The following is a 12,840-nucleotide window of genomic DNA, read 5'->3' on the forward strand; positions in this document are numbered from 1 at the left end:
AACTGTGCTGCTTGTGGAATAGCAACACACAGGCTAATGATGAGAGTGGGTTGGGCTAGGGTGGTAACGATGGAGATGAGAAATGGTCTGACAAGGGATATGACCTGAAGGTAAACCCAAAGGGCTGGCTGAGGGGGAAGGAGAAGCACCAGGATGACATCTAAGTTTAAGGGATGACAAGACTGTAGGAGGAGCTGGTTTCAGGGTCAAAATCAGATGTTCGGTTTGGATAAAACAATTAAGAGTCCAATAGAGATGATCACTAAATGCTATGGGAAATAGCAGGTCTATAAATCATATGCATTGTTACTAGGCACTTAAATTCTTATGTTTCTGTGAACCACAACTATGAGACTCTTCCTAAGGGTCTCGGAATTTATTTCACTGTATTAAAGCAATTCAATTTGTATTAAACAATTGTTTGTACAATTTAATTGTATTAAAGCAGTGAATTTAAGCAATTCAAAGGGTGTTATTGATTTGTGCTGCAAATTCTCTCTCTGCTTCTCTGTATTGACAATAATAAAATGAGCAGTGTTTTCCTACCCTAATACTAATGTTCTTGGCTGTGAAGTTGACGTGGCATTACTCACATCATTAGAGCTGTTCCTAGAAGCTGACATGTGCACCACTCTGCATCCTTAAGCCATATGATACTCAGACACCCTCTAGGAATAGACTTAGATTTTGAAAAATAATGTTTTCAGCACCTGTCAGTTTGGGTAGATGCCTCACTAGGAGATGAATCACCTAATTTTCCTTGGCTACATAGGCAGTTTTATGGTAAGACTGATTATTATTTCTTTCTGGGCTAAATTATGCAAATTCAGTTTTGTCACATTATGAAAGTTTGCATGGAAGTCCATCCTCATTGATTGCTCTATCACAATGATTTTCAACTTTTTTTCACCTGATGGAACATACCATATAAGCTAATTACTAAAATTTTGTGGCATACCAAAGAAAGCTATCTTTTGACCATCTGACAAAAAATATATCATTTTGATCAACTTACAAACAAAAAATAGTAATTTTTAACTGTTTTTGCTGTAGTGACTTTTTAAAAAATTGGGTGCCTATACCTGTATATGAAGATATCTGGTACCAAGAATTAACCAGTCAGAAGCATCCTTGTTGTGCAGTGTGACCAGTAAGATGTAACTCTGTTGCATGTCCTATGCATTTATTGTTCGAGTCAGGGCAGTCACACAGCACAATTATTGTTGTGTTGGCTGTTGTCATTTTTTATTTGACAATCTAGGGAAAAGAGGTCAATGCCCCTGACTGAATAGTCAGGTATTGCATGTTTTAAAAATTCTTCCAGCATCCTGACTGAAAATTGATGCTTTATCATAAAGAGTAGATATCATATACAGGGTCCAGCACAAGTAACCCCCTTTTTTATTACAAACTATTTCATTACAAAATCATAAGCGTGTAATTCTGTAACATAACAATATCCACTCAAGCACAGCATCTGACATTTTAGGTGAAATATTCAAATTAAAACTATGAATTATTATACACATATTATTATCCCACCAACCATACTCAAGCAGGCGTAACTTCTGCCAGACCCTATAGTAGAATAGGGTGATATAGAGGGTGTGTTTACTTATCATTTCCTTCAGCATCAGCCATATTTGGTTTGGGCCTTACCCAATTTGTGTTCTGAAAGAACATTGTTGCAAGTGATGTGAACTGGAAACAGTGCTGCCACTCTGCTCTTACATGAGATGCTGCCGAAATGCCAGCTTAGCTAGAGGAAAGTTTAAGATTTGAACTTAAAACATTTCATATATTTAATAGACCTTTAAATAAAGTATGGATGTTCTTAGCACTACTTGGGTGTTTGGCTACATAATGTCAGTGAAATAAGGTTATGAGAGATGGTTGGGGTTCAGGAAGGGGTGAAATGAAGGCAGCACAGGGCAGTGTTGGTTTAGCGGACTGTTCATTCTGTGGAACACGTGATCAGTCACTTCACCATAAGCCAAAATCTTTATAGAGAGCCCCATTTCATTTTTCTGAATGCTAAACAGTAAAGCCATGTTTGTTTTATGATGGAAAGTGGGGAGGGGAGAGGGGAGGAAGGATGTGCTAGTAATTATATTTTTGTAAACAAGACTGAGCAGATGGAAATTAAACCACATCATTTAAGAGGGACGAGAGGAGGTCTGAAGGGGGCCACCCCCATGGACAGTGCTAAGGAGGTCAGCACTGTCATCTGGACACCTGTCGATGTGGAGCGCTGCGCCAGGACTGCTGCCTTATGTGACAATTAGACTTTCTGTCAATTTGATGAGGGTGATGGCTACAGAAGGCAGTGCTGTTCTCTGCACCTGATGGCCTCTTTCTAAAGTTCATTATTTTAAATCTCAGAATCTAAATCTAGGTATAGTTCTTGTTTGAATTGGTTCAAAGATGTCTCAATCTTTCCTATTGTTGTATATATTTTTAATATAATGGATTAGCTACTTTATAATACAAAAGGTAGCTTTTGTATCTTAAATTATGAAACTAACTTCTTACCCTTCCTTTTCCTAGGAGCACTGAATCAAAAAAATTGGGGAAAGAAATATCCGACATGTAATAGCCCCAAACAATCTCCCATCAACATCGATGAAGATCTTACACAAGTAAATGTGAATCTGAAGAAACTTAAATTTCAGGGTTGGGATAAATCGTCTTTGGAAAACACATTCATTCATAACAATGGGAAAACAGGTAAAATGTTTACATTTTGATTGTGACTTTAATATGTTTATTTTACCTAGAGTATATTTAAATTAGTTTTATTTGATATTTCTTTAATGTACTATGAACTGGATAGAAACTATATGTAGAAGAAACCCAGCAGAGCAAGACAAATTGGAAGTTTAGACAACATTTTGAAAATGTGTACAAATAAATGAAGTGACCAAAGTTGTTATGTCATGTTCTCCAATAATGTTGCAATAATGTCTCCACTAGAAAATGTGATAAATATAATGTAATACATAATTAATGTAATCTAATAATTCCATCACTGGTTAATCACTTAGTCAATCAGTATTTTCTTGGGCATTATAGTCTAATATATCTGCTCAGCCTCATACTATATTCAATCATTGGATAAGAAAAAAAGCAATTGACTATAAATGAATTTAAGAAAAAAATTGTTAGACTTTTTATATAAAAGTTTAGAATTATAGATGGTCTTTAGAAAACACTCTCTAAGTGCTCTTTCTTGAGACTTTTTATATTTTTTAATTTTTTAAAGATTTTATTTATTTATTTTTAGAAAGAGGGGAAGGGAGCAAGATAGGGAAAGAAACATCAATGTGTAGCCGCCTTGCATTCCCCCTACTGGGGACCTGGCCCTCAACCCAGGCATGTAACCTGACTGGGAATCCAACCGGCGACGCTTTGGTCTTTGGTTCACAGGCTGGCCTTCAGTACACTGAGTCACACCAGCCAGGGCGAGATTATCTTTTTTTTAAAGGCATGAAAAATATAATACCATAAAAATTCCAATAAATGATAAGTAGATAAAATAATTTAAAAAAGAACACCTTTTCTTTTCTGATATATTTTAAATTGATTATATGTATATCAAGAAGTTAAGTAAAAATATGCTCATAGGAGAATATTAAAAAACATATTCAATATTATAACAGTAGCTATATTGATGTGGTTTATCATAGTGAATTTTTTTTCAATATTTTTCATAGTTTGGTAATATAATTATTTGAACATAGCAATTTAGTTTTAAATCTCATGAGGATAGGAATTTTTCTACATCAGTGCCTAATACATAGTAAGTACTCAATAAGTACTGTACTTTGCTGTGTATAATGTGCACATTTTTGTCCAAATTTTTGAGGGAAAAATAAGAATGTGCATTATACATGAAGAGTGCTAAAATATGGATATGCATTATACATGGGAGCACATTATACACAACAAAATGCAGTATGTATTGAATGAAAAATTAAGAACAATATCTCAAATTGTATTATATTATTAATTAGATTCATGAAAGTACATATCCCAAAACTTTTTTCAACACCACCTTTGAAGGCTGTTACAAAGCATGGAGACATATCACCTTCACGATATTTTCTAAGTGGAGTGAGGTCAGTACTTGATCTTTAAAGCCACATCTTTGAATTCAATTCTGGCTTTTAGAGTGTGAAACCTTGGGCAGGGTACTCTCCGTGACTCAATTTCATTATTTGTAAAATACGGATTAGAATACTGTCCCTTTCCTAAGATATGTGAGTATCAAATGTTTAATACATGTAAATTATTTAGTGGAATGCATGGTACATTGTGATAAATACATGTTGATGATTATTGTTATTTTGTTGTTGTTTATATTATTAATGGAAGTTGATATCTCTAGTTGTCTGGCTAGTATGTTGGATTCAGTCTCTAATGCCAACAGTGGTTTCTTTCTCATGGAACAAAAACTATTTATCTGATTGAGAGACATTAAAATCTTGCATTAGGCTTTCAAGAGAATCATTAATATCCAGATAACTGTTAAAATAGTCAGATAATATTTGCCTTGGAACTCAAATTAGGAGAATTTAAGATTTTGAAAGCTGTCATTGAGGGTTCAGACAAGAGATGGCTAAAACCCCTTCAGTGGAAATGGGTTTCCACCTTTCTTGCCACAGCCCGGAACAGAAATTCTGGAGCTTGATGAAGCCTGGGGTGATGGGTGGAGGAATAAGGAGATGGGACAGAAACAGCCTGCTAAGGAGGAGATGAACTGAAAGTGAGAAAAGGGGAGCACTCCCACAAGAAGAATTTTCTTCTTTCTACCCTTCTGTTCCTTCTCCTTTCACTCTGTTCCCTCACTACTATCAAATGCCTCAGGGAAGCAGAACTTTGAGGAAACCACCAGCTCAGGACATTGAATAAACACAGCAAATAGACTGGCTGGCTGGCTGACTTCTGCTTATTATAAGGGTTCCACAGCAGTTAAGGTCTTCAGTTTAGTTTATATTTTGGGCAATAAAATACATTAAGTATATGGTGCAGAGTTACAAGGTCAGCTTCCAAAATGTCAACTTAAGTTTCTAAATTTATCAAACTATTTTAAATATACCTATAATAGAAAAAAAGTTGAAACTTATAATTTTGATTTTTAGAAATTTAGTTGAAATTTTATCATGTATGTGTTTTAGTGGAAATAAATCTCACTAACGACTACCGTCTCAGTGGAGGAGTTTCAGAAACGGTGTTCAAAGCAAGCAAGGTAACTTTTCACTGGGGAAAATGCAATATGTCATCTGATGGATCAGAACACAGTTTAGAAGGACAAAAATTTCCCCTTGAGGTAAGTCACTAGTTCTGCTGGTTACTACTTCATTTTATAAATCATTGAAATTTTAGAATTTATAGTTATATTTTTGTTTACTTTGTTAATATCTGTTTTCCTCACTAGACTAAGCACAATAACACCAAAATTTGTTTTTTCTCTTCCCAGTAACCCAGAGTACCAAACTATAGATGATCAATAAATGTCAACAAATAAATGAATAAATGAATTTTTTCCATATCCCCCTAGATAAAAAGGGAGGACATTTTATTAATATACTGGAGAATAAAAGAAATACAAAATATGAGAAAAATTTTCAGCTTTATAATTTTCCAAATAAATATAATTATCATAAATAAGTGTAGGGTGAAATAAACATTTTCATACATGTCTGGAGAGAGTACAAATTGGTAGACTTTCTGGGATATGATTTGCTTGTTTTTATTAAAAACTTGAAATATGTCCATCTCAATACCCAGTATTTCAATTTGTATCAATTTGGCCTAAAAGATAATTAGACATACTCAAATATATATGTTAAAGGATTTATTTATAGTAATAAAAAGTTGAAATAAAAGAAAATGATTAAATACATTATGATGGAATATTACTATCTTCCGAAGTCATTTTTAAATGATTAACACAAATATGGTTTATTATAAGATAATGCTTTTTAATTTTTAAAGATATTAATGCTTTTAAAAACTATAAAATATTGAACATGGTATTTTTATATCAACTTTATAAAACCTGAAAACTAGTGACTGAGAATAAAGAGTGTGAATCAAATCGACTAGGTTTTAATATGGACTTCACCATATTGTTATTATACAAATTACTTTACCTGAGCTTCCAGTTCTTTCTGCATAATGGTAGTAGCTCCTGCCTAATGAAGTTATTATGAGGGTTAAATGAGAGAATGAATTATTACTAGTATAAAAATAGTTGATGGAAATAAAGAAAATATTAGCAGCGATTTTCTTTTTGTAATGGCATATATGTGCCCTTCTACTTGAAAATCCTTGTACTTTTTAAATTACCTATAATGAAATTGTATTAGTTTATAATCCAAATAGATATTGATAATAAAAATAATAATAAAGTGAATTATGTTTTAAAGGACTAAAACTAATTTTAATGTGAATGAACACATTCAGATTTAGAGCTTATAATTTATTTTTAAATGTATTAAATGTCCTTAAAGAAAATAATTATCAAATTTGAATTGCAAAATAAATAAAATTTATTTAGCACATAACATTCTCATTTCTGAAAGTTGAGCTCTCGCACAATACTATTTATTTAGAACAAAGATGAAAATTAATATACAGGTGATGTATTATAGAATTGTACACCTGAAGCTTATATAATATGTATTAATCATGCCACCCCAGTAAATATAATAATTTTTTAAAAAGTTAATAAAATCCAGCCCTGGCTGGCATAGCTCAGTGGATTGAGCGCGGGCTGCAAACCAAAGTGTCGCAGGTTCGATTCCCAGTCAGGGTACATACCTGGGTTGCGGGCCATGACCCCCAGCAACCGCACATTGATGTTTCTCTCTCTCTCTCTATCTCCCTCCCTTCCCTCTCTAAAAATAAGTAAGTAAAATTTTAAAAAAAGATTTTCTCTAAAAAAAATTAATAAAATCCTGGCAAAAACATAATTCCTGAATTTCAAAATAAATAATATAGAATCTGTGCATAATATCTTCCACACATACATATATGTGTGGAAGATACACACACACACACACACACACACACTCACACACATATTTATTTTAAAGGCCCTTTGTTTGTTTGTTTGTTTGTTTAAACTCTCTCCATGTCACTCTGCGAGCAAGAAAATGAGGGGTATCCTCGATTTGCTCTTTTTTCTGATCTTCCACATTCTTCAAACAAGTCTTCATCCATTCTGTCCCTAAATGATGTCAGGGAAAAATTCCAGCCACCTTTGGCTCTTAGTTGGCTTATTGAATGTTTCTGAACTGGTCTCCTTTTCTCTACTATTAATCTCTTCCACATCACCCTTTCTTAGAGTCCTACCCGTCCTTACTTTTCTAACTGAAATACATCAGGACTTGCCATTGTTCTCGAGACCAAACTGCAGGCGGGGATTGCCTTTCAGACCTTCCTGGTGTGGCCCTGCCTTCTTCTCCAGCTTCATCTCTCCTCTCTCTTACACATGCTCAGCTGAAATCAAAACACAAATTACTCCCCATTTTCTGCATTTCTCATATTTGCTTGCCTATTGGCCTTTCCCAAGCCAGACCTCTGAGTTGAACACACACACACCTCCTCTGCCTTTTCACCTGTGAGCTTTTTAAGTTACTCATTTCAGGCTTAGCTTAGAAATTTTCTCTTTGAAAGGCTTTGTTGATCACTCAAAGCAGGAGCCACTGCCATTTTCTGCTTCACACCCGCTCGCTCTTTCTCTGATCACAGCCCTAAGTGCACATTAATCTTCTCAGAGGCTGTCGGCTCTTCCCTTAATTATACTTCGAAACTAGCCGACTTACCTCATTTCCAAGCCCACAACCTGAGGAGCACCAAATTATAAATGAGACTAGAGGCTGTTATCGACAGATATGTAGACCAAAGTAGCAATTAACAAGGCGTAGCCTCATAGCTGGAGAGGAGACTTAGAATAAGGAACCTAAAACCTTTGGTATTTTTAGATGGAAGCGAAGTCCCTACCAGTTTTACTATTAATAGAGTGCAATGTCCAAAAATAGTTCCTCGGGCCATCAAGAAAGGCATGTCCAGGCAAGAAATAATAAAACTATATTTGAAAGAATAACAGCAAAATAATTGAAGTAACATTTGGTCATTTATTATTTTTGATAATTTCTCTAATTATTACTTCAGTGTTGTCTGTGGTCATTCTCAAAGTGATCATTTCAGTTCTGGGTATGTCTAACTTGTGTTTCCTTCCCCATTGCAGGATGATAAATGATAGTAAATGCAATGTGCATATATATAATTGGTAAAATATTTTCAAAGTATGCAAGATACAGAGTTTTACAATTTATAGAATTTTTCATGTAGAATTGATCAAATTGGTAAATTATTTTATTGGCTCCTTGCTGACTCTTGTGCAGCTTTTCTATATAATAAAAACATCATTTTTACATTTATAGATGCAGATCTACTGCTTTGATCCAGACCAGTTTTCAAGTTTTGAAGAAGCAGTTAAAGGAAAAGGAAAAATAAGAGCTTTATCCATTTTATTTGAGGTAATAATTATACATAGATTTAACACACTAACTTAATTCTTTTTTTAGTCACATGAAGCATTGATGTGAAATATCAAAACACACTTTGGAACAAATAGAAGAGCTCACAAGTCAATGATAACTGTTGGCTGTTTTCAAAATGAACAGCCCCTTGTCTGGGAAGTTGAAAGAGGACCCTTGTATTCATTTATTGGGTACCTCACTTCCAGCGGGAGCAAACTGTTCTGAGTGCACCGATTTGTGTATTTGGATATGCAAAGCATCATAATGATTCATGACTATGAATCATGACATTTTTTAATGTACTTTTCTCAGCAGAAAATTTAAATATTTAAGAGGTTTTGTTTTGTTTTTACTTTGCCATGAAAAAAAGTGAGCATTTGGAACACATTCCTTTTGAAAACTTAAAATGGAAGTCACTAATCTTTACATTTAACTGAACAGTTAATAAATCTTTTATTCCATTTTTTAAAATGTCATTTTTAACAGGTTGGAATAGAAGAAAATGTGGATTACAAAGCAATTATTGATGGAGTTGAAAATGTTAGTCGTTTTGGTAAGCTATTTGGTGAAATCCCTTCCCAGATTTGTATGCATATGAATGTTTGTAATATTACAAAAATCAGTTGTTCCAAAAGAAGAAAGGAGCAAAGTCTCAATTTTCATACTTGATGATTTATACATTTTACACTAAAGAACAATTATCTCTAAATTTTTTATCACATAAAAAATTATCACATAAAAAATCATAAAACATTAATGGAAGTAGGAAGCTGAAGTTTTCTTATTTTATTCTTGAAAATAATCTAATTCCATGATGAAATCAAGATTTATTCTGTCTCTTCATTGTACATCTGTTAAAGACTCTAGTTCATAATTTGAAATTAGTCAGTTTTATAAAAATCATGCTTTAAGGTCAAGAGAGGAATTTCTCCCAAGTTAAAAATTTATACCCTGGTTGTTTCCTTGATAAGCTTTACTGGTATGACAAAATAAGAGTTTTAGAAGAAGGTAATTGCTTACATACAAGATGTGATATGCTTTGATAGTGCTCTCCCTGCTTTCTCATGGCTCTTGTAATTTGTCACATATGCTTTTGACCTTGGCAAGAGACAACATATTGTTATTTTATTTTTATTAGTCACTCACACATGGAGTATTAATGTCCTGAATTATCCATAAAATGATGATAATTCCTCTTTCATAAACTGCAAATTTGAAATCAGACACAAAATGTATTTAAACCCTTTTCTTGAGAGTAGAAGCTGGCCTAGGATTGATTTATCTTTGTCAATTACATGTGAAGACCTGAATTGTCTAAATATTTGAGAAGTTAGGAGTATATGAATTCCTGCAGTATGGCTTTAATTTTTAAATTTTTTTTGAAAGATGCAATCAAATGCAAGATGAAGCTGGTATCTCCTTCTATCCAGATTGCAAAATTCAACATTGAATGCCATAAGCCACATTTAATTTTTTTCTCACTTAGTAATAAAGTGCATACTGTCAAGACTGAAAGAAGGCAGCTAGTATGAATTTCTACACTTAGAATTGCATATAATATGAATTCTGAATGCTCTCAGGTTTTGCATCAGCTTGTGGGGACAAGAGCAATGCTGACACTGGATTATTAGTGCCAACTGTGTAACTGGGCCTCTAAGGCCACTTTCTCTCAAGGACTCTTTAGTTATTCCTGAGGGACTCTGGGAGAGTGCTCATATGAGCTTAGCAACCAATTTGCTCATGTTCTTTGTTAAAGTGCACTTTCTAATAGCTACTATTTGCAAGCCACTGAGGGGTGTACTCCATCAGAGCCACTGGTACCACATATATACCCTCCCTGAGAAGATGGATTCCCTAAGAGCATTGTTGTATCTGTGTCCTGGCTCTCACCTCAGTAACAGAACTAATAAATATATTAGCTATTTTTCTGACTGGCTGGGAACATATACTAGTCTGCCCTCCGTTCTCCATCTACCTTCTGTTGGTGCACAAATACCCTGCTATTTGTGCACCAACTTCCTCCCTCCCCTTTTTCCAGCTCACCCACTAGATACTTAATGTTTCAATACACCCAGCAAGGACACTTAATTTTTATGGTTGGTAAGTGGTAGAACCAGAATTTAGATCCTAGTCTGCCCACACAATTTGTTCCACTATATGGTAGAGATTTCTATTAGTTATATGTTTCAGAACACATAGGAAACATGTTTTAATTTTACTTGAATAGTTGTTAAATGCCATCTGTTTGAACTGAATAAGTGAAGCCTTCCTAAAGTTCAGTGCTTCCATTTTGAGAGTTCTTGGGTTAAAACCATTTTAGAGTCTAGAATATCCCACGTGCCTGATAAACTGCAGTCTTCCTCATGTTTGCTCCCACCCTTTGCTGCTGGGCACCTGGAGGCTTGAAGGCCATGCCTGTCCTTAGTCAGTGACTCTGGAACTGCAGCTAAACTCCCAAATCCTGCTCCATATTCCCCATATAATGTGAGTTATCCAAAACACAACACTTTTCAATGATCCTGCAGATAATAAAATCTTTTATTATATGTGGCTGGTTGCTCATTTCCTGTTTTTTTCTTCTATAAAACACAAACCCATTTCTCTTTACTTCCCTTGCCCCCACCTTTCTTTCTCTTTCTCTCACCATCCCTACTCTATGTTAGGTGTTGTGCTGTCCATGGTGTGGTGAGAGAGAGGGTGATGTGGCAACCATCTAAGATAGTGTATTACTATCTTCCAAGCAGAGCCCACAAAGAAAAGAGAACTGTTAATTGAACTCTTTCAAATTGCAAGGAAGATACACACCTCAGATAGCATCATTAGTAATTCTCAAACGGGAATTCTCATTAGCATGACTTGTGGTGCTTTCTTAGCCACAAATTCAGCCCCGGAATGTCTATATTGAAAAAATCCTCATAGGCAGTGTTAATGTAGTTCTATCTTAAGCTCATTGTCCTAAGTAATAAGAGTTGGTTTCAAGTATTTAGTGGTTCTTCCTTAGTGCTTGGCCATGTTGTGGTACTTATCTCCCTACCTCTCAACCTCCTCATCTTTCTCCCTCCTACAGAAAACAGATCTGATTGATTGGTTAATCATCAGTTTATATGTTCAAAGGAGTACGGATTGAGTGAATGAATGATTGTTCTCAAATAATCAACTTTTGCTCAGGTGTGATTCTCTCTTGTGTTAAACATATATTTTTGCAAGCTACAAATAACCCCCACCTTAATTCAGTTTTCTCATAAAATGGTGGTGTAATTGAAAAGCACTATCACAATGGAAAAGTCTTGAAAAATTCAAGACAGAAACTTAGGCATGCACATAAATTCAAAAAAGAAATGGTACAAAATTCATTCATAAGTTAACACATTCATAAGTGAAGCTAAGCAATTGCTGTTGAGGCTCCGAGGGAGGAAGAATGAATTCCATACTGGGATGGGGTAAGGAGAAATCAAAACTGTCTTCTGATTCTTTATCTTTTTAGTTCTTCTCAAATTTCTTTTCCTATTTCAAGAAATTTCTCTCTCATCCCCATTCGAATCTTGCTACCTTTTTTATTTCCTGCCCTCTATGTCCCCTTGTGTTATCGCATTTCCCATCTAACTTAGCAGTGAGTCGATTTCTGTATCCTTCCTCAATTACTGTGCTTCACATCCACATTTCCACAGAACATTTGAAGATAAATTTTGTCTTCAGAGAAAAAGGAAAAAATCTAGTACAATGATGTTTAAAAGGGAGATGATTTCATCACAAAAATTCCATGTATGAAAATCATAAATCTGAAAATGAAAAATATTCACTTATCAAAATAAGTATTTTCCTATTTCAAAGAACTGAAATCTCAGTCTGAATATCAATAATGTCATCCTGACATTGGCGGAGAGGAAGACATCCTTTGGAAGTTACTAATTAATCCATAAACCAAACAGAGATACAACTTTCTATTGGATTAAAAGTAGATTTAGGTTGTGTATGGCCAACACTATCAGTTCCATCAAATAGATTTTTATTTCTAGCAATCACTCTTAAATTCAGACTTGAAGCAGTTATCAGTAGCTTTATTAAGATCATCCTTCCTTCAAATGTTTCTGAATTGCAGAAAAATTAACAATCAATAATTGAAGTGGAAACATTTTTTTTTACTCTTTTCTGGGTATACTTAGTATTTTCATAGAGTTTAGAGCTGGAATAGACTATTAAGATCACCTATTCCAGTCATTTCATTTTATAATGAATGAAGTGGAATTTGAAAAGACTAAAATCTTGCAAAAGTTTCACTCCACTTGGT

The 12,840-nt window shown here is 34.3% G+C and overlaps 1 protein-coding gene across 4 annotated transcripts in view; it reads left to right on the forward strand.

Moving 5' to 3' along the window:
* Positions 1-12,840, forward strand: part of PTPRZ1 (protein tyrosine phosphatase receptor type Z1) — a 185,165-nt gene that overhangs the window by 98,760 nt on the left and 73,565 nt on the right. For all 4 annotated transcript variants that reach the window (XM_028525564.2, XM_028525565.2, XM_028525566.2 and 1 more), the window contains exons 3-6: positions 2,548-2,727; positions 5,178-5,329; positions 8,454-8,549; positions 9,039-9,105. In XM_028525564.2, the coding sequence (XP_028381365.1) occupies positions 2,548-2,727; positions 5,178-5,329; positions 8,454-8,549; positions 9,039-9,105 (495 nt within the window). The remainder of the gene's footprint in view (positions 1-2,547; positions 2,728-5,177; positions 5,330-8,453; positions 8,550-9,038; positions 9,106-12,840) is intronic.

This window comes from Phyllostomus discolor, chromosome 10 (assembly GCF_004126475.2).
Source record: "Phyllostomus discolor isolate MPI-MPIP mPhyDis1 chromosome 10, mPhyDis1.pri.v3, whole genome shotgun sequence".
NCBI lineage: Eukaryota > Metazoa > Chordata > Mammalia > Chiroptera > Phyllostomidae > Phyllostomus > Phyllostomus discolor.